We start from the raw sequence: 27,926 nt of genomic DNA, 5'->3' as shown, positions 1-27,926 counted from the left end.
TTGGTGACCCTGGCAGTCCATGGAATTCTCAACATTTTCTGGTATATCGAAAGTTCAAAGGCTTCAAGCTTCTTTACTATTTGCACTTTTATTGTCCATTTTTCTACCCCGTACAATAGTTGGGACCAGACATAACATTCAAAAAACCTCAGTCTCAGCGCAGTATTCAGATTTTTGTCACAGAACAATTGCTTGAATTTTAAGAACGCTGCCCTTGCCATTTCTATTCGTACCCTGATCTCTTAGTCTGGATCTAATTCTGTGTTGATGTAAGCTCCCACATATTTTATTTTGTCACTCTATTTGCTGTCCACCAAAGGTTAGTTGTTCATTATTTATTGGACTCCTTGATACTATCATAAATTTGGTCTTATTTGTGTTGATGTCAAGTCCCATTTGAATGCATTCACTATTTATTGCATCTAGTAAAGTTTGTAGTTCTTCTGTACTCTCAGCCATAATTACCGTGTCATCTGCAAATCTCATGGTTTTTACGATTTCTCCATTAACTGGTAATAAAACAAAATTCAAACCACTGGGAGACATTCATAAAAAGATCAGATTCATACATCTATGACCAAAAAAACCAATTGGGATTGTTCATCAGGCAGCAGAAAAGTGAAACAACTTGTTGAACTAATTCTGAGGCTAACAGCAAAAATAATAATAAACAAAATTAGTGGAAGGATGAACCTACAAGAAGAGCAGCAAGAATACATAATAGGTTTAAACAGGTTCAGTGTTCCTAGCCTAGACAAGTAAAAGTGAAATACCTGAAATGTAATAAACTGGCACGTATGTGCCTTATCTATTTAAGAAAAGCGTTTGACCAAGCACAAGTACTATATGACAGAAGCATACTATACTGTGTTTGCTTCCAAGATAAGCTTCGATAAAAAAGAAGCACCCCTTAGCACATAATGGTAATTTGGAGATCCGTTGTACAAAATTTCAATAAGCCAAAGCGTTAATATTTTAATTAAAGCCTAAAGTTTAAACACTATATTTCGCAATACATTTTTCTCTGCCGTTAATTTTAATAAATTTTGTTTTAAAAATCATAGTAATTTACACTAAACTAAACACTAAATACCTACTAAAAAAAAATTATGAAATATAAATATAATTTTGTATAATTTAATAAAAAAAATGAACTTTGTTCGGTTGTGTATTAGTAACATATCGTAAAACAGGAAAATATGTCACATACGAAGTTGATCCTGCACGTGTTGTAACTACTTTGCGACTGCTCTTTATCATTGCGAGCCAAATGTAATATAGAATATAGAACTCACATGAGTTCACTTTTGTATAATTAATTTTATACATTAAATAAAAAAGTTAAAAACGAGCTGTGCAAACAACCTAACATGAGTCATAATTTATACTTTTATTCCAATTATAAAAGCGTCGGCAAAAAAAGAAAAATGATTTTAAATGTGTTGTCAATTATAAATACTTGTGTATTTATGATATGACAATAGTAGACATTACTAAGACAGTAAAAAGCACATGCAAAAATTAGATTCCTAGTTCCCGATGCAGATATTTAACTGTTATTATGTATTATTTGTAAGATTATTCCAGTCATACTTGAGTTATATATGAAAATTTCCGTTAAGATCTCATATATATTAAAATTTTAAGTTATGTTGAGAAAATGTACAAAATGACAACAGAAAATATCATTTTGTTAGAGTTTTTAATGGATAATGTGACTTTGTATCCAAACTACAACAACAACGACGATAATGCTGATGAAAAATGTGTAACATTCTATTTTTGTGGATAATGCTCCCCTCGATGTATGTGAAACTGATTTTAATCCACGACGAAACTATAAATCTAATTGCCCAAAAATTGTGAAATTTTTTAAAAAGTGTAACATTCCAGTTTTTGGTTAATAAATTTAAAAATTTTGAAAGATGTGTAACATTCCAGTTTTTGAATAATGCTTTCCTCGATGTATATGAAACTGATTTTAATCCACGACGAAACTATAAATCTAATTACCCATAATTTGCTAATATAAAAAGTGAAAAGTGTTGCCTGTTTTCTTTGGATCCTGGGTAAGCTGAAGAAGTTCTGAATAAATTGGACATTTTTGAAAAGATTTATATAAAGATGCCACCAGTATAACTGATTGAACTGAAGATGAAGAAACTATTCTTACGTCTATATTATTTAAGGATAAAGAAAGAAAATCTTTGTGCAGATACAAGAAGGCTGGTAAAGGTTTAAACAGCAAATATGTACCAAAATCCGATAAAACTGACATTTAGGCCACGTATCATAGAACAATAAGGCGATTGTCCAGGTCCTGCATATACAGGTAGATACATGGTGCCTCCCTATCCTGGCGCTTTTCCGTATGACCCCGAAGTTGCTGCCTACAATCCACATCTTTCATGAATATTCAGGGAATGAATTACAGTCTAGGTGTAAGAATGGGTACACTTTGTGGAGTTTTACCAGAAAAGCGTGGGGCTCATTATACAGAATGCGATAATAAACCAAATCCCCCATATGAAACAGTACATGGTGACGAATTTACTAGATTTGGTGATTTGCCTAGATATCCTACAGGTATACTAATGCAAAACGAAATGCTTATGCACAGTATGAACCCTTTTCAAACTAACTACTATGTGCCACACTGGTCAAGATCCTGAAAGAAGTCCAGAATCAAACCAGCCAAGTTGTTACGAGTATTTTTCTTGTCCGTATGTTAAAAAAGAATTACTCAAAGTAGATGGTTCTGAAGAGTCTATTGGCAACATTGTGGTGCTTATGTGGTGGTATCAATACCGCCAGGGATTGACAGATAGTTAGAAGGAAGAAACGAGGACTGCAAAAAAGGACTTTAAAATATTGAAATCCAAGAAGCAATGGCATCGAGGAAATTAGATCAAAATGAGATGACCTTCCTGGGCTGTGAGATGACTTCGCCGTGGTGGAAGGGCCTAGTAATTAGTCTTGGTCCCTCTATTGTGGTATATATCCCGGGCAGCACGACCGGTAAAGTAATGTACAGTCCAACTAACGTCCAGTGTCTGTGCACCTAGTGAGCGCCGACACTGCCGCTGGACACTGCAAGGCGCTGCAACCAGTCAGAAGTGCTGCGTCTTTTTTCAAATTACCCAAATTCATTTCTTTAATAAAAATCTCCATTTCTTCCCATGTAATCAGATCCATCCTGCAGAAGGATGAACGCAGATGAGCCTGGACTAGTCATCCAGGCTCATCTCCAGCTAGACACCAAATCTCAAGTTATTAACCCTTTTGATATTTTAAATTCTTAACATCCCACTTTGCCTTAACTTGTCTTGGGTGGAACGACTTTATACTTTTCTATTTGCCTCTCTTTGTGAAATTCTTCAGCTTCGGCCTTTTCACTTTATTTTCTTTCAGGTTTAGTACATAGAGAAGGCGGCTGTATACTGAAAAACTACTACTACCTCCTCCAACCTCAAGGCGTAATAATATTGTGCCGATGGGGTGTATAGTCCAGGAGTAACATAGTGGACTTCAAGCGATGCCTAAAGGAAATGGCGAACCGGAGGGGAAAGTAGCCTTAGTGAGGTAAGGGCGCACTGTTTCACTGGAACAATCAATACGAGTTAACTCGTGCGAAAAAATGAAGAAAGAGAAAAAAAATTACAGAAGAAGAGAAAGAAATGAAGAAAAAGGGCTACCAAGAGAGAGACCAGAGGAGAGAAAAATCAGAGGTAAGAGAAGACAGTCCACAGAAGGCAGAGGCCAAAGAAGTGGAATACACTAAGGAAAGAGAGAAAAAAGGAAAAGAAAAAAGGCAGAAAGATTGAAGAGGAAGAAGGGGAAGCTAATAACCCAGATACCGAAAGCTTTGATGATGCGTGGCAAACACATAGGCCAAAGAGCAGAAACAAGAAAAATAAAAGACTAATTTCGAATACGCCAAACCTGGGGGCAGAGGCTCAATCCACCGACAATAAGTCAAAGTTGGAATTTCTTCAGGAAAGTGTTACGGCACTGGGAAAACTCAATAAGAGTGGTACCGAATACTCAACTGGGAATTAAGAAGAAAGTAGAATATCTTAGAAACCGTATGTTTGACTACCTTGATGAGAGCAAATAAGAAGAAAGAGGTTCTAAGGAAGCCATTAATAATCCATTGGGTAGACTGTGATCACAGGCGACTGGATTACTTCCTGACACAAGTGCTCAAAGGACATGGGTGTTTGGACATATCTGCATATATTCAGAAAGACAGATACAGGTAAATGCCTATACTGTGAATACTCTGACGCTCTTACCCACACAATGCTGGAGTGTAATAGATGGACAGAGGAGAGAAACAGAATTTATAGAAAAATAGGTATGAACCATGTTAATGTGAGAGAGATAATCGTGAAGATGACGGGAAATAAGGAGGGATAGAATATTGTACATAATTTCATTCGAACAGCAATTAAAAAGCAAGAAGAATAAAAGAAACAACAGCCGGACCAACGACAGAGATAAGATATAGATAACAGAACAGTGCTCCGAATGTCGTTAGCCTTACAGCTACCATCCCTTTTTCGGAGTACGGTACGTGCGAAGGTCAACTGCGCACTAGGAGGAGAGGGTGGTTAAGTTGGTAGGCAGGATAACAGGTAGGCATCTGTTTGCAGGACCTCCTTCTTCTAAGGAAAAATGGACTCGGATGTACTCCTCTACCCTGAATTCAACACAGGCCAGCCATCCCTAGGCATAGGTTAATCTGGTACGGTTTTTTTTAGAAATTTCCACCCTCAGACAGAAAAAAAAGTCATATTTGAGTCTTCAAAGCCTCGTCTAATCTATTTTTATTATCAAAATATTTGAAATAATACTTTGGTAGTTATTGATATTAATTTCAATTAGGTATACGGCAGAAATATATCTATGTGTTTTCCCGAAGTACGTTTTAATAGCATTGTTCCCTTTCCCAACGGACTCAATCCCGCTGAGCATAGCGCAGCTCGTATACCCCTTTATATCTATTTGATTGCGAATCCAATTATTTTTTCTTTCTCTATCTACACGTCTGAAATTTCTGATGACAAGCACACTCCTTTATTTTCCATGTAGAGATGTGCTCGAACTTTACAATGGAAAGTTGCCGCAAACTTTGTTCTGAGTTTACTTATTAAATTTATCGTGTTTGTGAAACTTGGTTCGATCAATTCATTAATTATTAATTGTAGTGCCGGTTAATCATCCATTACGATTTGACTATTGCTTGTATCTGACAGAAACAAAGTTGTTTGAAGTATCTGGCATAATGTAATATAAACTAGAACGTAAACGGAGTACAGGTAAACACTGCTCCACAAACACATTTAAAAATAGTATATTTGTTAATTATAATAGTAATAATAATAATATATAAGGTAATATAGAGGTACTTTAGATAAACTTTTAATGAAACCATATGTTTGTATGTGTGGATAAAAAATCTAACCAGTAGAATATATAAACAACCTATATAATATATTAAAAAAACTAAATTCTTTTAATATAAAAGCACATTGTAAATGCAGAGTGAGTTATAAGTAAAGCTCGGATTTATAGGCAACAAAAATTGAAGAAAAAGGCGCCTATATAGGCAAAGATTTTTATTAAAAAAGGCAGGAATATTAACATTTAGGCAAAATATAGGCAATAAAGGAATATAACTTATTATTTATTGTACAAAGTGAATTAACGTAATATTAACTTAGGGCAGGTATATTTACACATCATAATCATAACATTAGTATAAATAAACTTGTAACTAAATAACTGTAAATTAATAATTAAACATTGTAACCACTTAAAATTTTATCATTAATAGAAACAACTAAATGTTTTTCAATATTTTCGGTCTTAAAACTATGTCTTCGATCACTTAAAATTAATTTGTACATTGAAAACGAATGTTCGACATCGACAGATGTAATTGGAGCATATTTCAGAGCGGATAATAAATCTGGCATAATTTGAAATTCCTCGGAAAATGTCCCATTCAAAACTTCAGCAACATTAGATAAAAACGAAAAACCTTCATTCTTGTCGAAAACATATTTCATTTTTTTTTTTAAATTAATTGACCGTTACTTCCAGGTGCCGATTTAATTTTCGTCTTTAAATTATCTATTAATTTTACTGACTCACATAAATTTATCTCTTGTTTTTCTAATAAGGTAATTGTGGTAACTATTAATTTATAATTGTCATTGATATAAGCGAGTTCCTGTTTCAATTTGGGATTTTTTAATATTTTTTTTTTGCTTCTCGAATGGTTTCGGAAATATCATCAAATTCTGACAACTAATTCTATTTCATTGCAGTGTTCAAAGTAAAAAAACTGCTTCGAGCCAGGTTCCCCACCTTGTAATTACTGGTTTAGGTGGCAAAGGGACACCGGGAAGTCTTTCTTTATATACTTGCACCCTCAACGGAGCCTTTACAAAAACTTTTTTCATAAAATTTATAAAATTATTTAACAACGGAAACAGATTTCTTATTTCTTCAGCAATTCTATTTACCCCGTGGGCTACACAAGTGCAATGAATTAAATTAGGATAAAAAATCTTTAAATTAACAGCAGCTTTTAACATATATGCCACAGCATCTGAAAGCATTAAAACTGGTATTTTATTCACTGGTATAGCGTTGGGTAAAAAGAGGTTTGTTAAACTATCTTGTATAAATCGACTTATTGTTAAATTGTTTGTTTTTTCCAATTTTTTAACGGCAACTAAATAAGGTTTTCTCGCAAAGTTTTCGTTTAAAATTCCAATCATTAAATTAGCTATATACCTGCCGCATACATCTGTCGTTTCATCCACAATAATATACACAAACAATTGCCCTCTAACTACCGCTTAATTTTTCAAATACATTCCACATAACATTTTTCCACAGTATGTTTTCTCAATGTACTCTCGTCCGGTAAGGATTTATTAAGATATTTTTCGAAAAAGCATTTAAAACTAGGGCTATTAAATTTATATAGAGGAATGTTGGATGCAATCATAATCTGGCATAAATCAAATTTAAGTGCGTCTTCCTCCTTTTTTTTTGAACTGCTTAAACTATCCCGCAGAGATATTTGGGCTAACTTAGAGGAATTTAATTTTTCCAAATTACGTTTATGAAGTGGGGTTCCACAATGCTGGTCAATAAAGTACTTTTTTCTACTTGAAATCTGAGAATTTAAAAAATAATAATTAGAATTCTAAAGTTCTAAAGTTCTAGTTATGTTGTGGGACGAGAAAAAAAGAGAAAAAATAAAACTTACCGATTTGCAGCATGGTTTACAAAATGCTTCATCTCCTTCTAGAGAAAGTTCCGAATAAGGTGCGATCCATAGCCTTAATTTAGATATCATCTTTTCACACAAATGTCTAAAACGTTCTAAAACGTGTTCTTTGCTTTTCGGTATACGCAACAAAACTAAACTAGGATATAGCAATTTGTGACTAAACTCTGATACAGTAACCCACTGTACAACTGATAATAAACTAATAAAGCTTAGGGATTTCCAAATAGTTAACCCTTAAGTCTCGATCAGGTACATTTTCCTAGAAATCTGTTATATAAACAAACCATTGATATTTTATTATTGACCCAAAATTTTATTCTTGAATGGTTCACTAATAGAATAATATCATGGGTAGTACCATGAAATTTAAAAAAAGGCACAAATAGGCGGAATTTACGAAAAAAGGCAAAAAGTGCAAAAAACAATTATAATAGGCAAAATAGGCAAAAAAGGCATTTTGCCTATAATCCTAGCTTTAGTTATAAGTAGTGTAAAGGGCACGATTTATGCAAGTTCTAATATTTTCCAAAATGAGAATATATTGATTTATCAAAAACAATTCCAAACGTACTTTCTGAGAGTACCCTGTATAGAATGACTTACATTTAAATTTTAAAATAGAGAAAACATAGTATGAAGCTTCGCGCTAGTCTAGAGTAGCACCTTCTGTACCTTTTTTTAATATTGACAACGTTTGTTTAAAATTTTGTTTCAGTTGACAGTTCCTTTGGAAAACCTTCGTCCAGAACAGAAAGGACCTGCCCCATCTACAGAACTGACTGAATGGTTTGATGATCTTTGGTCAAGAGGTCAAATTTTACTAGGTCTTTGCTACAATACCAAGAAACGTGCGCTAGTAGTTACAGTCGCCAGATGCGTTAATCTGCTACCCATGGACAACAACGGACTGTCTGATCCATTTGTAAAGTTGTAAGTTCTAAAAGAAATTAGTAGATTTAATTAGTTTTAATAGTTTTTTCTCATGTTAATCACTTCAGACTTCGCTTAAGATTGTCAACAATTTCAGTGCAGTAATGACTACTTTACGGCCATAAAAGCAATCAAAAATAAAAAAGCACCGGGACCTGGAGGTATCTCACCTGAGCTTATAAAATACGGATCAACAAAAATAACACCGGATGATACAATGGATATTTCAGAAAGCCATAAATGGAGAACAGCTCCCAAAGGAATGGACGGCGGCATATATGACATCCATATTTAAGAAAGGAGATAGAAAACGATGCAAAAACTACAGAGGAATAAGCGTAATATCATCAATAGGAAGATTATGTGGGAAGATACTGCGAGAAAAGATAGAGCAAACGATAAAAGACAAAATCGGGGAGGATCAGGCTGGCTTCACGGCAGGAAGATCATGCATAGACCACATATACACACTGGAACAACTGTTGGAAAAGAAAAAAGCAAAAAATAGAGATATACACTTGGCATTTGTGGACCTGAGAAAGGCGTATGACTCTGTACCAAGGTCAGAACTATGGGAGGCAATGTACAAATTAGAAATACAGACGGAACTCATAGAAGCTACAAAAGCTCTATATAAAGAAAATAAAGTGTCCATTAAAATGGGAACAAGAATCATGGGAGACTTCACCACAACAAAAGGGCTCCTGCAGGGTTGTTCCACATCTCCAACCCTATTCAAAATATACTTGGAGAAAGCCTTGACTACATGGAAAAGAAAATGCGAAGGCATGGGAGTACCGGTACGGAACGAATACCTATATACGTTAAGTTTTGCAGACGATCAAGTAGTGATTGCACAAGACCAAGACGACCTCAGCTACATGATGAAGAAACTACAAGAAGAATATACCAAGGCTGGCCTAGATATTAACCTCGCGAAAACGGAGTACCTATCTACTAAGTGAAGAAGACATAGAAGATCTACAGATTGATGACAACGTAACAATCAAAGGAAAGGATAAATTCAAATACCTGGGGTTTATAATCACGAAAAAGGCAACAACAGAGGAAGAAATTACACAAAGATTAGGACAAACAAGAACAGCAATCCGAGAACTTAACTCAGTATGGTGGGATAGACACCTAAATATGAAGACAAAAACGCAGATTTATAAAACATTAGTGCGAAGTATTAAGACATATGGGGCTGAAAATTGGATCATAAACACGAAAAACAGCAGTAAGATAGTAGCAACAGAGATGGAATGCCTGCGAAGATGCTGCAGAGTAACAAGAATGGATAGGAGAAGTAATGACGAAATAAAGCAAAGAACATCAATAGAAACAGACATACTAACATATATAGAACAAAAAAGACTAAAGTGGTATGGACATGTAAGAAGAACTAGCGACAGCAGATGGATAAAGAGAATAACCGAATGGAGCCCCATAGGAAGGAGGAAAAGAGGACGATTCCGAAAATCCTGGAGCAACGAAGTAGACGACGCCATGAGTAAGAGAGGACTAAACGATGGAGAATGGAACAACAGAGAGAGATGGAAACGGTTGAGCGAGGGAAGGCAGTGAATACTGTAGAATCCCTAAATATATATAATGTCTACTTTATACAGCTCGAAACAGTCACTCTGAGTCCAAACTAGTCCAATCTACTATATTTTTTAACCAAGAATATTTCTTCCCAGTCCTTCCTTGCCTTCTATATTCATTTTGACAATTAACTTCAACAGTTTTGCTCTACTGCTTCTTATAACATGGCCATGAAGTTTTTCTCTGTTTATGTTACAATCAACTTAATGTATTCTATGTATTTTTGTGGTGTATTTACTTATTCACTAATTTACATATCAGTCCTTGAATTATTTCTGTTTCATTGAGGTGTCTTCTCACTTGACCGGTCAAATTCTTTTTTTTTTTTTTCAAATATACCGTATGTCTAGTAACTAAACGCTTGTGTTTCGAAATCTTTTTTGACGTGACAACGTCTTAAATTAGGTTGTGGCTCGGAGTCATTTAAGAAAAAGTGTAACGCCCGCTCACGTCTGTTACAGTGAGTCGCCGAACGAGAGAGAGGCCCGCCGGACCGGCGAATGCCTTGCGTCTCTCTCCCACTCAAACATGATCGGTCCGCTGCGCGCGGCACTAGAGAATTAGGCGCGTTGAATCGCTAAAGTTGAAAATCGTTGAAAGTATCGTCAGCTGTGTCTGTAGTGAAAATGTGGAGTGCTTAGATTCGTCATTTACAACAACTACAACAATAAAGGTAAATAATTGTACACTAATATTTCATTATCGTAAACTATGATTGATTGATTAATTGTTAGATTGACACAAAAGTTGAGAAACTGAGTTTATAGGTTATGTCATACTATTGACAAATGTTGATAGTGTTAAGTAAATTATTAGTTTAAATCACTCTGCAATCAATCGTAATTCAGTCGATTGAGAAGAAACAGCGCGTATTGCTAGTCAAACATTTAAAATAACAAATTATAACTTCTAACCTGTCAAAACAGGGCGACCAAACAAACGAACTAAACCGACCAATCACCACGCGCGGAGTTAGAATTTAACTGTGTTTAGCAAGAATTTCAAATTCCAATTTTAGTAAATGTTTTAATTTTCAACTTTACCATTTACATTTACAAATTTTAATTAATTTCAAATTTATTTAGCAAAAATTTGAACCTTCGATCTGAATAAGTGTTTTGATTTTCAAATTGATTCTTTAAAATTAAAAATATTAAAATATATATAATCAGAAGTGAACGTCACATAACATTATCTGTACTTATTATTATTTAATATGTAGGCAAATACATGTGACCATACTTGGTAGACACAATTGGAAATAGTAATTTTTTATAACTGAAAAAAATAAATATATAAAATACTGGTAGCAAACAATAACTTTAATGATCGATATCTCCGCAACTAATTGATATATCGAAAAAATTTTTAAATAAATTTTGTAGAAAATAATAAGATCAATAATATAATATAAAATAAATAATATATAAAATAATATATAAAAATATAATATATAAAATATAAATAATATATAAAATACCTAATAAATCGGTAATGCAATTCTTATTTTCATTCAATTCCTTGTTCCTATTGTGCAATTTAATAATAAGCATATCAATAAATATTCTACCGAGAAAAAGACGTTGTCACGTAAAATCTTCGCCCGTAAAACCGACTTTACAGGCAACCGATTTTTTTTATCTTATTGTCATAAGCGATTTTATTTTAATACTTATTTTCTCGTAAATACTGTAGAAATTATAGTCTTCGCGAGTAGCTTTTGGGTGTTATAGTCTTCACTGGAGAGTTACTATAAATTATATTTTTCACTGCAAATACTTTAGTATTTAGTCTTCTTGGACATACAAATAGAAATAATACACTTATCAAATAGTAATTGTTTTCGCTTAAAATATATTAGGAGTTATTTAATCCGTGAGCACAGAGATAAAAAAAATATTGCGCCGTCACTTATTCAAGAGTTAATATTATCGCCAAAAAATTATTAAGAGATATTTTCTTCGAAGGCATTATTCAATACATCGCCCATAGATTTTTTTGTCTTTCTTGAATCATATTTATTAGTTTTTACTAATTTATGCCCTGAAATACCATTTATTTGGTGATTTTTTTGTATGCATGGAATTAGCACTATCTACAGGGTGTTTCAAAAAAGGTAACCTTGTCTCTAGGGTAGGTAAAAAACTGAAAAATAATGGGGTTTGCTTAGTAAAAAATTTTTGTAACGCCATCCGTTTTCAAGATACAGGGCGTTAAAGAAAAAAAAATTACGCATTTTTTACGATTTTGCCGAAACTACTGGCAACATTGTAATGAAATTTTATACTTATATGTTTTGGAAGCTGATACATCCTATGAATTTGTTTTTATATCTGATTCTCATAGAGGGCACTAGTTACACGGATCGTACTAAGTATTAGTCAATATAACTTTTTTAAGAGAATAATTATTATTCAAAATTTCAAGTAAACTTAAACATCATCCAATTTTACACGAAAAAGGTACTCTTGGTAAAACTCGATACTGTGTACCGTTTTCGGAATATTTTGATTTGAAAATTATAAAGTAATAATTGATGCTGGTATAAAATAGTTAGTAATTAAACAAAACTCACAAGAAGAAAATTAAATTAATGACTAAGAACATAAAATAAAATTTAATTACAGTAAGTGTTCAAAATTCCCTCCGTTTTCGCGAATACACAAGTCCATTCTTTTTTCTAAAGATTCCATTAACCTTCTAAACGGTAGGGGATCTGCTATGATGTCATTAAATTGACGTTGAATTCTTTCTTCCAATTCTTGGCGTGAATTTACCTCTGTAGCATAGACTTTTTCGTTAATATACGACCAAACTGCGTAGTCCAAAGGGTTAAAATCGCATGACTCAGGAGGCCAATGAATCGGAGCTTCTACACCTCTACCAATCCATCGATTCGGATAATGATTACTCAACCAATTACGACACCTTCTATCAAAGTGTGGTAGAGCTCGATCGTGAAAAAAAAATAAAGATCTTCGCTCGTTTAGCGTTAAATCTTCTAATATCTCGAATAAGGAATGGTTTAAAAAATCAAGATACATATCACCATTTAAATTTCCAGGTAGAATATGATAACCTATTAATTTGTTACCTAAAGTTGCTGCCCAAACATTAACTTTAAATGTGATACCCTTTTGACTCATCACACCAGTAGTGTGCATTATGGGAGTTAAACATACCTTGTCGCGTAAAGGTGGCCTCGTCCGTAAAAAGAATGCATTTTAAAAAATTTGGATTGTGGGCTGTCCTTTGTTGCAATGTTTCACAAAAATCCACTCTAACCGGTAGATCATCTGGCAAGAGCTCTTGGACTTGTCTGTAATGATAAAGATGTAATTGCTGTTCTTTCAGTATCCGCCAAGTACTTGAAGAAGAAGTATTTGTTTGTCTTGTTATATTCCTTACGCTAACTGTTGGATCTTGATCAAGTAAATTTAAAATATTATTTTCTTTATTAATTGTTCTTGTTGTTCTTGGTCTACCAGAATTTATTTTATTTGGTCTCACATTCCCAGTTTCTCGACAACGTCGTTCAATGGCTCTAAATGTTTTTTTACTTGGTAAGTTTCTTCTAGGAAACTTTTCTGCATAACGTGTCACAGCTGCACTAGAACATCCTAAACATTCGCCTAATGTTAATAACATGTCAGTGTATTCAACATTTGAGTACATTTTGCTTTGATTTTACAAATAACAAGGTTTCAAAACTCTAATTATTGTTGATTTATCGTCATAACAATCAATAAATGTCAGATTTCCATGGCACACTTGGAGAAAATAGAGGTATACCTATTAGAACTTTATCATTAATACCAGCATCAATTATTACTTCATAATTTTCAAATCAAAACATTCCGAAAACGGTACACAGTATCGAGTTTTACCAAGAGTACCTTTTTCGTGTAAAATTAAATGATGTTTAAGTTTACTTGAAATTTTGATTAATAATTATACTCTTAAAAAAGTTATATTGACTAATACTTAGTACGATCCGTGTAACTAGCGCCCTCTATGAGAATCAGATATCAAAACAAATTCATGGGATGCATCAGCTTCCAAAACATATTCGTATAAAATGTCATTACAATGTTGTAAGTAGTTTCGGCAAAATCATAAAAAATGCGTATTTTTTACTAAGCAAACCCCAATTATTTTTCAGTTTTTTACCTACCTTAGAGACGGGGTTACCTTTTTTTGAAACACTCTGTATAAACATACATTTCAAAGTCCTCATTTTTTCTGTTTGTGAGTCTATTGTCTAACTTTAACATTCTTAATTTATGTTAGGTTTAACCCTTCCACTCGACTTAAGAGACTTATTGTGACTCATCCCTAGATTAAATTCGTTCTTTCAGCCCAGCCTTTTCAACAGAGTCTATTATGGTCTTTAGCGACAATTTTACGAAGTCGTAGAGCTCGAGTTGATAATGCTCAAATATATTGAGCCTTATCCTATCCAACCCTGCGCATTTGCACAGAAAATGTTTTTTCGTGCAAATGCCCCTGAAGATGCTCTAGGAGCGAAAGTACTTGGGCAAGATTTAATTAATAAACTGTACTCGATATCTGCCTTTTATTTGATTTAAGTTCATTTATTCGAGCATTCACCCTTATATCACTTAATTACGAATAAGGCTGCAGCAGACCGATTAGGTGTTTGAAAGTGACCAAATATATATATATATATATATATATATATATATATATATATATATATATATATATATATATATATATATATATATATATATATATATAAGTAAAAAGTAGGGTTAAAACTTTGAAGACCTGTGAGCGTGCCTGTGTTATCCAGATGAAATTGCGCTCATCGACTTAAATGGGCACAGGAACATGCAAATTGCGTTAGACGTGAGTAAGCCTCTAAGTTGTTCACAGATGAGTCCCGATTTGCATATGCATCAGATTTAAGACAAACAAGAATTTGAAGATGATCTGGCAATGCTGAACGATTGGTCATCGTGTAGGAGGTTCATAGACAGCAAGGCGGCAGTAAAGGGTATGGGGTGGCACCACTCTTGGTGGAAGAATCCATCGCGTTTGTCTGGAACGGTTTCTAAATGCAACAGACTATCGCGATATTATTTTCCAACCTATTGTTGTACCCTTTGTATAACAAGCTGTTTCCCAATTTCAATTAATGCACGACAATGCGCGACCGAATACTGCCAGGTCGTGCGAACATTCCTCGAAGATAATGAAATTGAGGTTTTATTATGGTCTGCACAATCGCCAGATTTTGCCTAATTGATCATATATGGGACATATTGGGCAGACGCATTTTACATCATACTATTGCGTTCAATACAAGACAGCAACTGTTTGAGGACCTTTCAATGGAGTGGAACAGAATACCGCAGCAAGCCATCTGATCATGAGTTTGCCTTACAGATGTAGGACAGTAATCAACAACCGTGGAGGTCATATACTATGATTACTTAACCTAAAGACTACTTTGTTGGGAGTTGAGTGGCAACAAATTAGTTTTTTATTATTTTGTTACGATTTTTTGACTTATGGAGTTCTCTTTTAATTTTTTTTAAAAGCTATTACATTTGATCATTTTTATCATTTTTAAAAAATGTTTATTTTATATTCAGGACACTTGTTTATAACAATTTATTAAAAATATTTTAAATGAATTATTTGATATCAGTTTGTAATCTAGCTTTTCGTTTTTGTCCCCTATATTATTTTGATGTGTGTATATTTAATAAATTAAATAAAACAGGTGTTTTTGCTTCTTTTATTGAACATTTTTTTAGCACAATCCCAAATCAGTCATGGAAAAGGGCCCCACGACAAACTTTGATAGGGGGCCGTTGTAGGGCTAGCTACGCCACTGTTGATCAGCTACAATCATATCAACATATTCCATCCTTAGTATATTACATCGTTGATCTCATTAGATATTTCCTTTGTTAATTTTTACCTATTAATTATGTAAAAAAAATAAACCTTAATTTGTTGCCTGGAATAACATCAATACATTATTCTAAAACTTCAAGTGCACTTTTTAAAAGGTCTGTTTTCCTTTACAGACAACTTAAACCCGATCCCAATCATAAGAAACATAAAACTTCTATAAAATGGAAAAACTTGAATCCCGTTTTCAATGAAGAATTCGCTTTTGAAACCAGACCCACCGAACTTAGTACACAAAGTTTATACATCACAGTGTACGACAAGGATTACGGAAAGAGCAACGACTACTTGGGAGGTCTAATTTTAGGGGGAACGGGATCCAAAGGTAAGTATTGTATTATATTCCAAAGATGTATGTTATTTGTTATTAATACAAATGAAAAGTTGTTACCAAAAAAATTAAGTCAAATGATTTTATAACAATTGCTTTATGAAACTCGTTTAATATCTAAAAAAAATAGTCATAAGAAATTATAATAGACCTTAGATAGAGTTCATATATTGAACAGTCCATATTAGAACTTGTTCTTCTTATTTTTCCTACCCCCCTTTTTCCAATTGGTGCCTCAGATTGATTATTATTTTATTCGATTAATTATTATTTTATTATTGGAAGTGAGATAAATGCCACACAAATTGAGAGGCGGTCTATTAGTACCAGTTTTTCAAAAGCAAGAGAGAAATATACAGTGTGTTCCAACGAAAATTTGACCCTCCCCCCCAGAAACTCAGAAGCCAAATGTTTGTTTAAAATTTAAGAAAACACGTCAATTTATATTGGTTGGGGGACGAATTTTTATGCAAAATTCATGCCCTTAAATGTAACCCCTACTGCACCGCATCAACCCCCGCTAGTGTGGTCGAGTGGCACATCATTTGAAAGGTAATTTCTTTCTCTACACGACACTTTATTTTTTTTGTTAATTTACGTAATAATTTTGAAGGTAATTTTGTATTTAACTAATTTATTGGTTAAATATCAGTAATAACAGGAAAAATATAAAATTTCACCAAAACTAATTACTGGTTCTTAGTGACTTGTTCTTAGTGAAGAAATAATTCAACTCAGCAGAACAACTAGTTGAGCAACCACCATTGGAAGAAACGATAAACGTCATAAAACATCTAAAAAATAACAAAGCCCCTGGCACAGATAGAATAACTGCAGAACTGATAAAGAATGGTGGACATGCGATATGGAGGCGTATCCATAAACTAATCGACCGCATATGGACACTAGAAGCCATCCCAGAAGATTGGAAAGTAGGAATCATAGTTCATATGTACAAAGGAGGAGACAAACGACTCTGCAAAAATTATAGGAGCATAACAGTTTTAAATGTCGTCTACAAGATATTATCAGGAATTATATACAGCCGCCTGGAATCGTTTTCGGAGGAGATGATTGGTGACCAATATGGCTTCAGACCAAAGAGGTCAACTATAGACCAAAAACATATGTTAAGAGGTATACATGAAAAATGTGTTGAATATAACATACCTATTTACAACTTGTATATCGATTTCAAACAGGCGTTTGATGGAGTAGATCGATAAAAGATGTTAAAGCAACTATCTAAGTTTAGGGATATCCAATAAGTTTATTAAACTTATACGAATGACTCTGGGGGGTTTCAAAGCTGTTGTTAGAAAACTGGATATAAACGGCTGTATTAATGCAAATATGCGCATATGCGGATGATGTTGCCACAATAAGCCGCAACAAAAGGGTATTAAGCGAAAAACATCAGTCAAGAAATACAAGCACGGATTCTTAGCGGTAATAAGTGCTTTTATGCATACAAAGACTTAATGAAAAGTAAGTTACTGAATCGTGAGTCTAAGCTTAGAATCTATAAAACAGTTATTAGACCAGTGGTCACATATGGATGTGAAACGTGGACCCTCTCAACCACTAATGAAAATCAACTGAGAATATTTGAACGCAAAATACTAATACTTTAATAACTTGTTTTTAATGTATTTTTTGAATTTTGAATATAGCTTAATTGAAAAGCAAGTTTTAACAACGTTTTTAAGTTTTCTAAATACATCAACATATTTGCAAATTTCTAACACTTGACTAAATCCAAAATATCTATGGAATCCAGTAGTTTTTTTAAAGTAATTTCCTACAAACATAGAATGTCTTAATTAAATACATTTTCGGGATACATTAATTTTTTTTTGTCCATTCTAAAGCAATGTTTTGATATGAAGCTGCCATTTTATAGAATGTTGCAATAACCGCTCTTATTAAAAGATGCAGTTCTTGTGGTGATATGTATTACACAATTTTTTGTTCTAAAATTGGAATTAATGGCATATCAATGCAGTTTTTCGCCGTTTTTTCTCATATTTTTCAGACGTATTTTTACATTCGATTAATGTTCTTGAAGACCTACATTCAAGATGTTTGACTTTGAATCAAAATTGAGGTACAGATGAGTACAAGAGCTAGACATCAAGGCACAAATCATATTGATGATTTTTATCTTCTTCTTCTTTTGGTGTCCATCCTCTGTGGATGTTGACAATCACTTTGGTCCATACAACTTTGTTGACAGCGGCTCTAAATAGATGTATGGTAGTAATTCCTGCCCACTGTCTGATGTTCTTCAACCACGATGTCCTTCTGCGCCCTTGAGATCTTTTGCTTTCTATCTTGCCTTGTAAAGTTAGTTGAATTTGTTGATACTTCTAATTACGCATCACATGACCATCTTTCTGATTTTCACGATACGCATAATTTCCAGATCTTTATTCATACGTTGGATCACGGTGTCATTTGTAACATGATGAATATAGGAAATTCTGAGCATGCGGAGGTAGCACCACATTTCAAAGGCTTCTAATCGTTTGGATGTTGCCTCCGTCAAGGTCCAGGCTTTGACTCCATATAAAACGGTAGAAAATACAAAGCATCTCAAGACTCGTGTTCTTATATCAATGTTCGGGTGCATATTACATAAAATCTTCCTGAGGCGATTGAAGGCAGCTTTCGCCTTTTCTATACGATATCTTATTTCCTGTGAGTGGTCCCATTCCTTAATTAGACTGCATTCAAGGTATGTAATTTTGTCGAATATTTTCAAGGGTTCATTATTAGCTGTGAATGATTTTTATATCTGACGAAATGTATCCAAGATGTTCTCTTGAATATGAAGCATCAATCCTGAGCAGGCAATGGAAACTGTTCATTGTAATTTTAGGGCGGCATGAAAAAATTAAAAAATATCAAGAGATCATGAAGATTATTTTAAAAACTTTGAGAAGTACATGTCTATATAATTCTTTGCATTTATGAATAGCATATTATTTTTTGATTAATTGAATATATTATATAATTATGTATGTAATATGTATTATATGTAGGCACTCAAGATTAATTTCATTTCAAATTGTCATAAAATAAATATTTATTACATGTAACAACTGAGATAGCAAGATCTGGTTTCATGAATATGCGTAAAATGCTCTGTAACCCCAAGCTATCAGTCTCAATAAGATTGAGAACACTAAAGTGGTATGTATGGTCTCTATTACTATATGGCTGTGTAACCTGGACATTAAAACAGTATGGCGTCAACAAATTAAATTCATTTGAAATGTGGATGTACCGCCGAACGCTAAAAATAAGCTGGAATAGCAGAACTGCGAATGAAGAAGTACTGAGAGCAATAACCATACGCCCTCATCTGGTCAATAATATCAAAATTAGAAAGACGTCATATATAGGACACATAATGTGTCATAGGGAATTTGAGCAGCTCCAGGTAATATTAGAAGGCAAGATTGAAGGTAAAAGGGACATAGGACGAAAGACTAGACGTAGGCATCTTGACTACGAAACATCAGAGATTGGACCCTCACAAAAGGAAATAAATTAATTCATCAAGCCCAGAACAGAGAGAAATTTGCCATATTGATCGCCAACCTCAACAGAGAAGGCACTTAAAAGGAGGAGGAAATGTAACAACTCTATTAGGCCAGGGAAATAAGCAAAAAAAGTACCTTGTTTTTGACACTCGTCCGGCCAGGCAAACGACAGTTGTTTTCAGTAGTATGGACCTCTGTAACAAAAACCTATATGTTTCCTGCAGTCGATTTTTTGGATTTAATTAGTTATTAACAAATTAAGGTCAAAAAACGGAAAAATTTTGCTTTTTTCGTCTATCGGCAAAAAGTGAAGCATTTTAAACAAATTTTACAAGAAAAGAAACTTTTAAGTCATATAAAAACCTTCAAAATGGCGTTTACTAAATGTTTCTATCCTTATTTGTTGGTTAGGAAATTGCAAAATAGGTCAAAAATTTCGGTTTTTTATAAACGTTATTAACTTTTTTAAAAATAAACTTATAACGTTTATATTTCACAGAATGCTGTGTCTATAAGTGCTTAAAATATTGTTAAAATTTCAAAGTGATCGGTCAAATAGTTTAAGAGTTATTTGATTTGTTTATCCCAAATTAACTTTTTTTGCAACAATATAAGTCAGAAAATTATATAGTTTTAGTAATTGTAATGATAGTTTCTTAAAGAAGAAGACTTGTTCTATTATTAACATTAAAAAAAAATTAAGAAAATTAATTTTAAATATTGCAAAATAATTTTTCAAAAACATGTCGATTTTTTGCTTATAAACAATTAGAATAACTTTTTAGCTATTGCGCTTAAGAACATTATTTTTTTATATTTAAAAAGTCTATTTTTTTTACAAATTTAAAAGAAAAAAAATTTGTCCTAAAATAATTTGGGACAAAGTTAGCCTCTTTTTTTATTTAATTCATAGCAGCTTTGTTTATACCAATTAAGAAATCTCAGTAGATCTGTTATAGTAAGAATTACAAAAAAAAGTTGTCGACCAAAATTGTAGACAGCTTTAAACTCCACATTTTAAAATTAGTTACAATCTTACAGGGTGTTCCATAAGATGGTGGCAGAAAAAACTTTTGTTTTTTTTTAAATGGAACACCCTGTATTTTATTCTAAATTTGAAATCTGCTTTACTTCCACATCATAACAATGTAAAGTTTTATTATGTTATATCAGGTATTTAAAAAGTTATAACCAATATTATCTGAAAATCGTATCAAGTTTAACTCCCTGTATAATTACAAAGAAGTATAGGAACATTAATAATATTAAAGGAACATTAATAATATTATTTGTTAAAACTTATAATCATTAATAATATTATTTGTTAAAATTTATAAAACATATTCGTTTTTATAATATTCGCTAAATCAAATACAGGGTAAGTCAAAATGGAAGTACATTATTTTCTTGGTAATTTTAAATAGAACACCCTGTATTTTATATCACTATCAAAAACTACTAATATCGTACTTCAAATTTTATAAAGTACTTCCTATACCTAAAGTTATCAGTTTTCTAGATATTTTTATTTTTCTATCAAAGTATTAATTTGGTAGATATTTTAACTTGCATTACTTGGTACTTGCATTTTGACTTACCCTGTATTTGATTTAACAAATATTACGAAAACGAATATGTTTTATAATGTTTAACAATTATTAAAAAGCTATGGTTGCAATATACCAATGTTCCTATTCTCCTTTTTAATTGTACAGGGAGTTAAACTTGATACGATTTTCAGGTAATATTGGTTAGAACTTTTTAAATCCCCGGTATAATAAAATAAAACTTTACATTGTTGTGATGTGGAAGTGAAGCAGAAAAAAACAAAAGTTTGGTCTGCCACCATCTTATGGAACAGCCTGTAAGATTGTAACTAATTTTAAAATTTGAAGTTTAAAGCTACCTACAATTTTTGTTAATATTTTTTTTTTGTAATTTTTACTATAACAGATCTACTGAGCTTCCTTACACTAATTAATCACCCTGTATATATATATTTATATATATATATATATATATATATATATATATAAACATATATTTTAAAGATGACTTTAAAATTATATTGCCAATATTACTGAGTTGTATTCTTGTATTACTGAGTTGTATTCTTGGGACGACTTTATTGTAGGATAGTTCATTTGATAACATGAAATTAATTCTAACTTTAAAAGAATAATAATAAAATAATAAAGAATAGACATTAGAAAAATTATTTTAATTAATATTTCCAAAGCAATACTATTTTTAGAAACAATTGAATAGGACAATTTGTTGTTTTCATAAAATCTATTATAAATAAATTATTTACAATTTTATTAGAGGTATAAATTAATTATAAATATTTATGTTTTTAAATAAAAATTATCTCAAATATTATAATAAAAATTAAAAAAAAAATTGAAGCAAATTAGATACCTAGTTCATTTAACAATTTATTGAAATAATGCATATTCGTAATGTACGCAAACAGTACATACAAATTAAAAAAGGAACGTTGAAATCCATAAATAAGAAGATCTGTTAGCTGTATCTGAGATACAGCTAATAGCTCCTTCCCCCTCCTTTCGGCTTCCGTGAGTTTCGAAGCCAGCCGATTTTAAGGACCACATTTTGAAGCTTTGTGGACGATTTCGTTGAAACGCAATCTTTTTAGAATTTGGTACATTAAAACTATAAAGTATTTTCTTTTAAATAACGCTAATTAGATTTATTAATTATTATAAACAAAGCTGCTATGAATAAAATAAAAAAAGAGGCTAACTTTGTCCCAAATTATTTTAGGACCAAAATTTTTTTTCTTTTAAATTTGTAAAAAAATTCAGGCTTTCTAAATATAAAAAAATAATATTCTTGCAGGCAATGGTTAAAAAGTTATTCTAATTGTTTATAAGCAATGCAAAATTATTTTGCAATATTTAAAATTAATTTTCTTAATTATTTTTTAATGTTAATAACAGAACAAGTCTTCTTCTTCCAGAAACTACCCTTACAATTACTAAAACTATATAATTTTCTGACTTATATTGTTGCAAAAAAAATTAATTTGGGATAAACAAATAAAATAACTTTTAAACTATTTGACTGATCAATTCGAAATTTTAAAAATATTTTAAGCACTACACAGCACAGCACTCCATGAAATATAACTGTTATAAGTTTATTTTCAAAAAAGTTTTTAACATTTATAAAAAACCGAAATTTTTGACTTATTTTGCAACTTTCCAAGCAAGAAATAAGGACAGAAACATTTAAAAAACGCCATTTTAAAGGTTTTTATATGACTTATAAATTTCTCTCTTCTAAAATTTGTCTAAAATGCTTCACTTTTTGCTGATGGACGAAAAAAGCAAAAATTTTCCGTTTTTTGACTTTAATTTGTTAATAACTAATTAAGTCCAAAAAATCGACTGCAGGAAACATATAGATTTTTGTTACAGAGGACTATACTACTCAAAACAACTGTCGTTTGCCTGGCCGGACGAGTGTAATGAAAAAATGCTTATTTCCCTGGGCTATATTGTACCATTTTTTTTGGAAATTATTATTATCGTTAAATACTATTAAACTATATAAAATCACTCATTGTTTTTTTTTTAAATCGCCACCTATATGATTTTGTTTTTTGAATACAATAAATTCTTCTGACCTCTAAAATAAGAATTTAGATAAGAATATAAGGTACATAAAAATTTTATTTAAATTCCTCCACAAGCACTGTGTTCAGGAATTGCATATTTTGCGGTCAGAAATTTCGCTGAAAATTAGATATTCTTAACAGATCTCACAAATAATTTTTTGATATCTTATAAATATAATTGAAAAAAAAATATTCATGAAATTGTTTATCGAACGAAACCGAGGAATATTTTTACGAGTTTGGAGTCGGTTTCTTTATATTCTGAATATTAAGAAATGAATACCTTCTCGCTCTGTTTTCTTATCTGTTCCTTTATTACAGGTTTGAGATTAAAGCACTGGATGGATATGATTAGATATCCGGATCACAGACACGAGCAATGGCATAATTTAACTGAAGATGTTTTAGAGTAAAAACAACTTGATTTTGCAATTTTAACAACTTTTTATTGGGCATAGGTTTACTTCTACACTTTATATAAATATTTTTGTCGTTCTTTCCAACTTTTTAATTATATAAAGTATTTTACATAAAGATTCGTTGTATATTTGTTATATTGAGGCAAATTTATTGTGATACTATTAAAATATATAGGTCGTTTATATAAATTTACACAAAGGAAGTAGATATATGTTATTGTTGCATGTTGTTATAATAAAAAAGCTTAACTAAATAAATAAATTCTAATTGTATTCTATATCGATTAAAAACAAATCAAAAACAGGTATAAAGCAGCTGTAAATAGGTCCAAAACAAGTATGTGTTGGAACAAAGCTAGAACAGCTTTGACATAAGATAGACAGCATTTCAAGTACTAGAATTGCCAATTAACATTCGAAGTATAAGGCCAGCGCAAATTTCAGGTATGATCTTGGGAGCGACGAAAATAAACAGACGAAACAAATTGCCTTATGGATAATGTAACCAAATCAAACTATTTACTTAAGTATACAAACAAACTAGGCCCTTCTGCTCGTGTCTGAGAGTTTGGGTGCGGTTCTTTCAAAAATCATATAGAAGCTGTTTGTATAATCTTTAAAATTACCGAGCTCAAGGAAAGAAAAGGAAAAATTTAAAACATAGTTAATCTTTATTATTTTGTAAAGAACAAAAAGTTATTAAAAGATTCGTCGTTAAAAAGTTACGTCAGCAAAGAAATAAGCAATTTGTGTTTACGGTATTTAATTACACCGGAGAAGTGCCTATATGAAACTAAAATTAAAATCGTATCGTAAGAAAACTAAACATTTTATATCATGGCATTAGATTGTGAATGAGAAATGAATGAAAATAAAATTATACTTTATCCCAAATTTCGAAATTCGTTCACATAAAAAATACATTTGTTTATTAGGTAGAATGTAGATATTCATTGTAATTAAAAGATTAATAATCAATCACTTCACTGTTATTTACTTCATAGATAATCTTCACTGTTCAAAAAATATATAAAATGGGTACAACCTGAATCATCCAAATGCTGGTGTGGCTTGTAGAAAGGATATTTTTTTTTACCCTCTAGATACTCGGCTGGCATTCTCTGTACATGGCCGTACCATATTAACTGTTTTGTTTTTATGTCATCAACTATGCTTGACTCCCATCATTTCTCGTATTCTCTCATTTGGTATCCGATCTCTTCTTGATTTGCCTGCTGCTCTTCTCCAAAAGTCCATTTCTGTTGCTAGTAACAGTTTCTCTGTTCTTTGTTTCATTGGCCAAACTTCACTGCCATATGTGATTACACTTTTAAGTATGGTGTTGTATATGAGTTGTTTGTTCGCTTTAGATATTGTTTGGTCCCACAGAATGCCGTTCATCATGGATATGACTTTTCTACCCTGTATGTTTCTGTCTTTTAAAGCAGCATCGAGTGTTCCATCTTGAGTTATCTTCATACCCAGGTACTTGTATTCATCACCGTGTCGAATTTCTACCCCTTCGTCTAATTTAATGGACTGTTTGTCCCTCCAATACACATGGTTTCAGTTTTCTTAATGTTGACTTCGAGACCCCACTTGTTATATTCTTCTATTAGCTTCCGTGTCATGTAACTCAAGTCGTCATGATCCTGAGCAATCAGTATTTGGTTATCAGCGAAACATAAGGTGTACAGTGTAGTCTCGTCGTTCAGAGGGATTCCCATGCCATTACATTTTATTTTCCACAGCTTGAGTGCTTGTTCCAGATAAATTTTGAAAAGGGTAGGCGAAATACAGCAACCCTGCTTTAGTCCTTTCGTGACCTTAAATCCCTCAGATATCCTTAATCCAGTTTTAATTTTTGCAGTCGTTCCATTATACAGACTTTGGACTGCTTTGATAAGACCATGTTTAATGTTGGTTTGCTGTAAGATTGACCATAGTTTACTGAGGGGTACACTGTCATATGCTTTTTGTAAGTCTATGTACACCAGTTCTTTATTGACGGCTGTTTTTTTCTCAATAACTTGCGTTATGGAGTACAAGTGGTCTGCTGTGGATCGTCCAGCTCTAAAACCAGCTTGCTCCTCTGTTTCGTAATCTCTATAGTCATTTTCAGAGCCATGTACAGAGAATGCCAGATGACAGGATTCTTGACGTGGACACCACAAGGAAGAAGAAAAAGAGGAAGGCCGAGAAGAAGCTCGAGAGGGGGAATTCAAAAAGAACTAGAGGAAAGAGAAATCCCTCCAGGCCTATGGTTAAATAGAGAAGAATGGCGGTTATGTGTCGGAAGGCGTCGGAGAACGCTGTGAACCGATAGTAGTAGTAGTAGATACTCGGCTAGCAGAAACGTTGGATCTATCACAGCAGTAACATAATATATACCATAAAAATATATAGGATTGTGCGGGTAAGCAAACGGGATATTCTCCAAACAAATAGCTGGTTTCAGAACACATACCATTATTCCATAGCTATTTAGATAACCTTGGGCCAATAAACATAGTTCTAGCAACTATTAGGGCTCCCTTCTTTGAAAATGTATAAGAGAAAAGAAGTTTTTCAGCTGACCTCGTCAAGAGACTACTCAAACAAAATTTTCGTTCTGGCTGTTGGATGTTCAAAGAGAGAAAGAGGGAGGGAGATGAATTTCGCAGAGTTAACAAACGCTCTGATTTTGAGGCGACGGTCTGACGTATTAGGAACTACAGTAGGGTCCTTGAGGTAATTTAAATGCACTCGGTGGATAGATGGCGTGAGCAACATTGATTTGAATATGTACTAGAAGTTACACTAATAAATTTTTTAAGCTTTTGAAACAGTTGCAACATTAACATAAGAAAATAGGTTAAATACTATGTTTACATGGGAATAAGCAGCAAACGGTTGTAGTAACAATTACATTTTACCGAACAAATTTGACGTTTCGATTTTCACTCCTAAAATCGCTCTTAAAAAAGATTATTAAATAATTTAGTCGAAAAACAATGTGTATAACCATAGACATGATACTATGATTAAGAAGATAAGATATTGCGCATAAGTCGTGACGTAATTGGAGAGTTGCACGTTCGTAATGTCAGTTTTTTGTATGTGTCAATAAATAATCTTTAATAAATAGTTTGGAGATATCCTTTTGTGTACGATTATTGTAATTATTAAACCTTTATTTAATATTATTATTTTGCTAATTGAATAATTTCATCACAGAATGCATAAAAATCCCATTTAACTTTAACAAGAATTCAAATTCTACTCTCCAATGACGGCATGCGTGAACACGACCGATTTTGTGCTACGGAAAGATCCTATCTTATTAGTCATAGTATCATGACCATATATATATATATATATATATATATATATATATATATATGTCTATGTGTATAACTGCCATAGACATATACAAATAGACTGACTGTTGGTATACAGGCTCGTTCCCCCAGTGCGACAAAAAACTAATGCAAAGCAGTGCCTGCATCTCTTTCTAATGGGCTGGGTTTATCAACCACTTGATCTAATTGACCAGTGGAATGTCACGTGGTCGATAAACCCGGTACATTAAAAAGAAATACAGGGACTGCTTTACGTCAGTCAGTCAGTTACAACAGATCGAAATATCATCACCAACAGAGATGAATTACTAAGGGTAGTAGAAGATTTCTATACAGAATTATACAGAAGTCAACAAAACCATGATGAAAAGTTTGAAAATTGAAAAGAAAAACAGACGAAATAAGGAATGCACTGAAAAAAATAAAAAGAAATAAAACCCCGGGGAAAGAAAATATCGTTATAGAATCCGATAAGATTGGAGGAGACAGACTTTGAAAGAATATAAAAATATAATTTAACTTATGTCTTCACCAAAGTGAAACACTTACAAGATGGCACAGTGCACTTACCATTTTATTAAAAAAAAAGGGCGACTCAACAGACCTCAACAATTACGGATACGTAAGCCTGTTAAACCACCTCTACAAATGATTTACAAGAATAATAACAAATAGACTGGAAACAAAATTAGATTTTTACCAATCTAGGGAACATGCTGATTTTAGGAAAAACTTAGACACCATCAGCTACTTTTACTGCATAAAACTGCATTGAATACAACCGACCATTCGTCCTGGTTTTCATAGACTTTCGCAAAGCATTCAATATGATAGAAATTAACAGCGTA

The 27,926-nt window shown here is 32.5% G+C and overlaps 1 protein-coding gene across 4 annotated transcripts in view; it reads left to right on the top strand.

Moving 5' to 3' along the window:
- Nucleotides 1-27,421, top strand: part of Rph (Rabphilin) — a 171,508-nt gene extending 144,087 nt beyond the window's left edge. For all 4 annotated transcript variants that reach the window (XM_072538252.1, XM_072538251.1, XM_072538250.1 and 1 more), the window contains exons 11-13: nucleotides 8,028-8,242; nucleotides 15,913-16,121; nucleotides 23,640-27,421. In XM_072538252.1, coding sequence (XP_072394353.1) covers nucleotides 8,028-8,242; nucleotides 15,913-16,121; nucleotides 23,640-23,731 — 516 coding nt within the window. In that variant the 3' untranslated portion in view covers nucleotides 23,732-27,421. The remainder of the gene's footprint in view (nucleotides 1-8,027; nucleotides 8,243-15,912; nucleotides 16,122-23,639) is intronic.
- Nucleotides 27,422-27,926: the final 505 nt, after the last annotated feature.

This window comes from Diabrotica undecimpunctata, chromosome 7, assembly GCF_040954645.1.
Source record: "Diabrotica undecimpunctata isolate CICGRU chromosome 7, icDiaUnde3, whole genome shotgun sequence".
Classification (NCBI taxonomy): Eukaryota; Metazoa; Arthropoda; class Insecta; order Coleoptera; family Chrysomelidae; genus Diabrotica; species Diabrotica undecimpunctata.
Note: the sequence above shows the minus strand (reverse complement) of the source record. Positions and strands in the feature narration are given on the sequence as shown.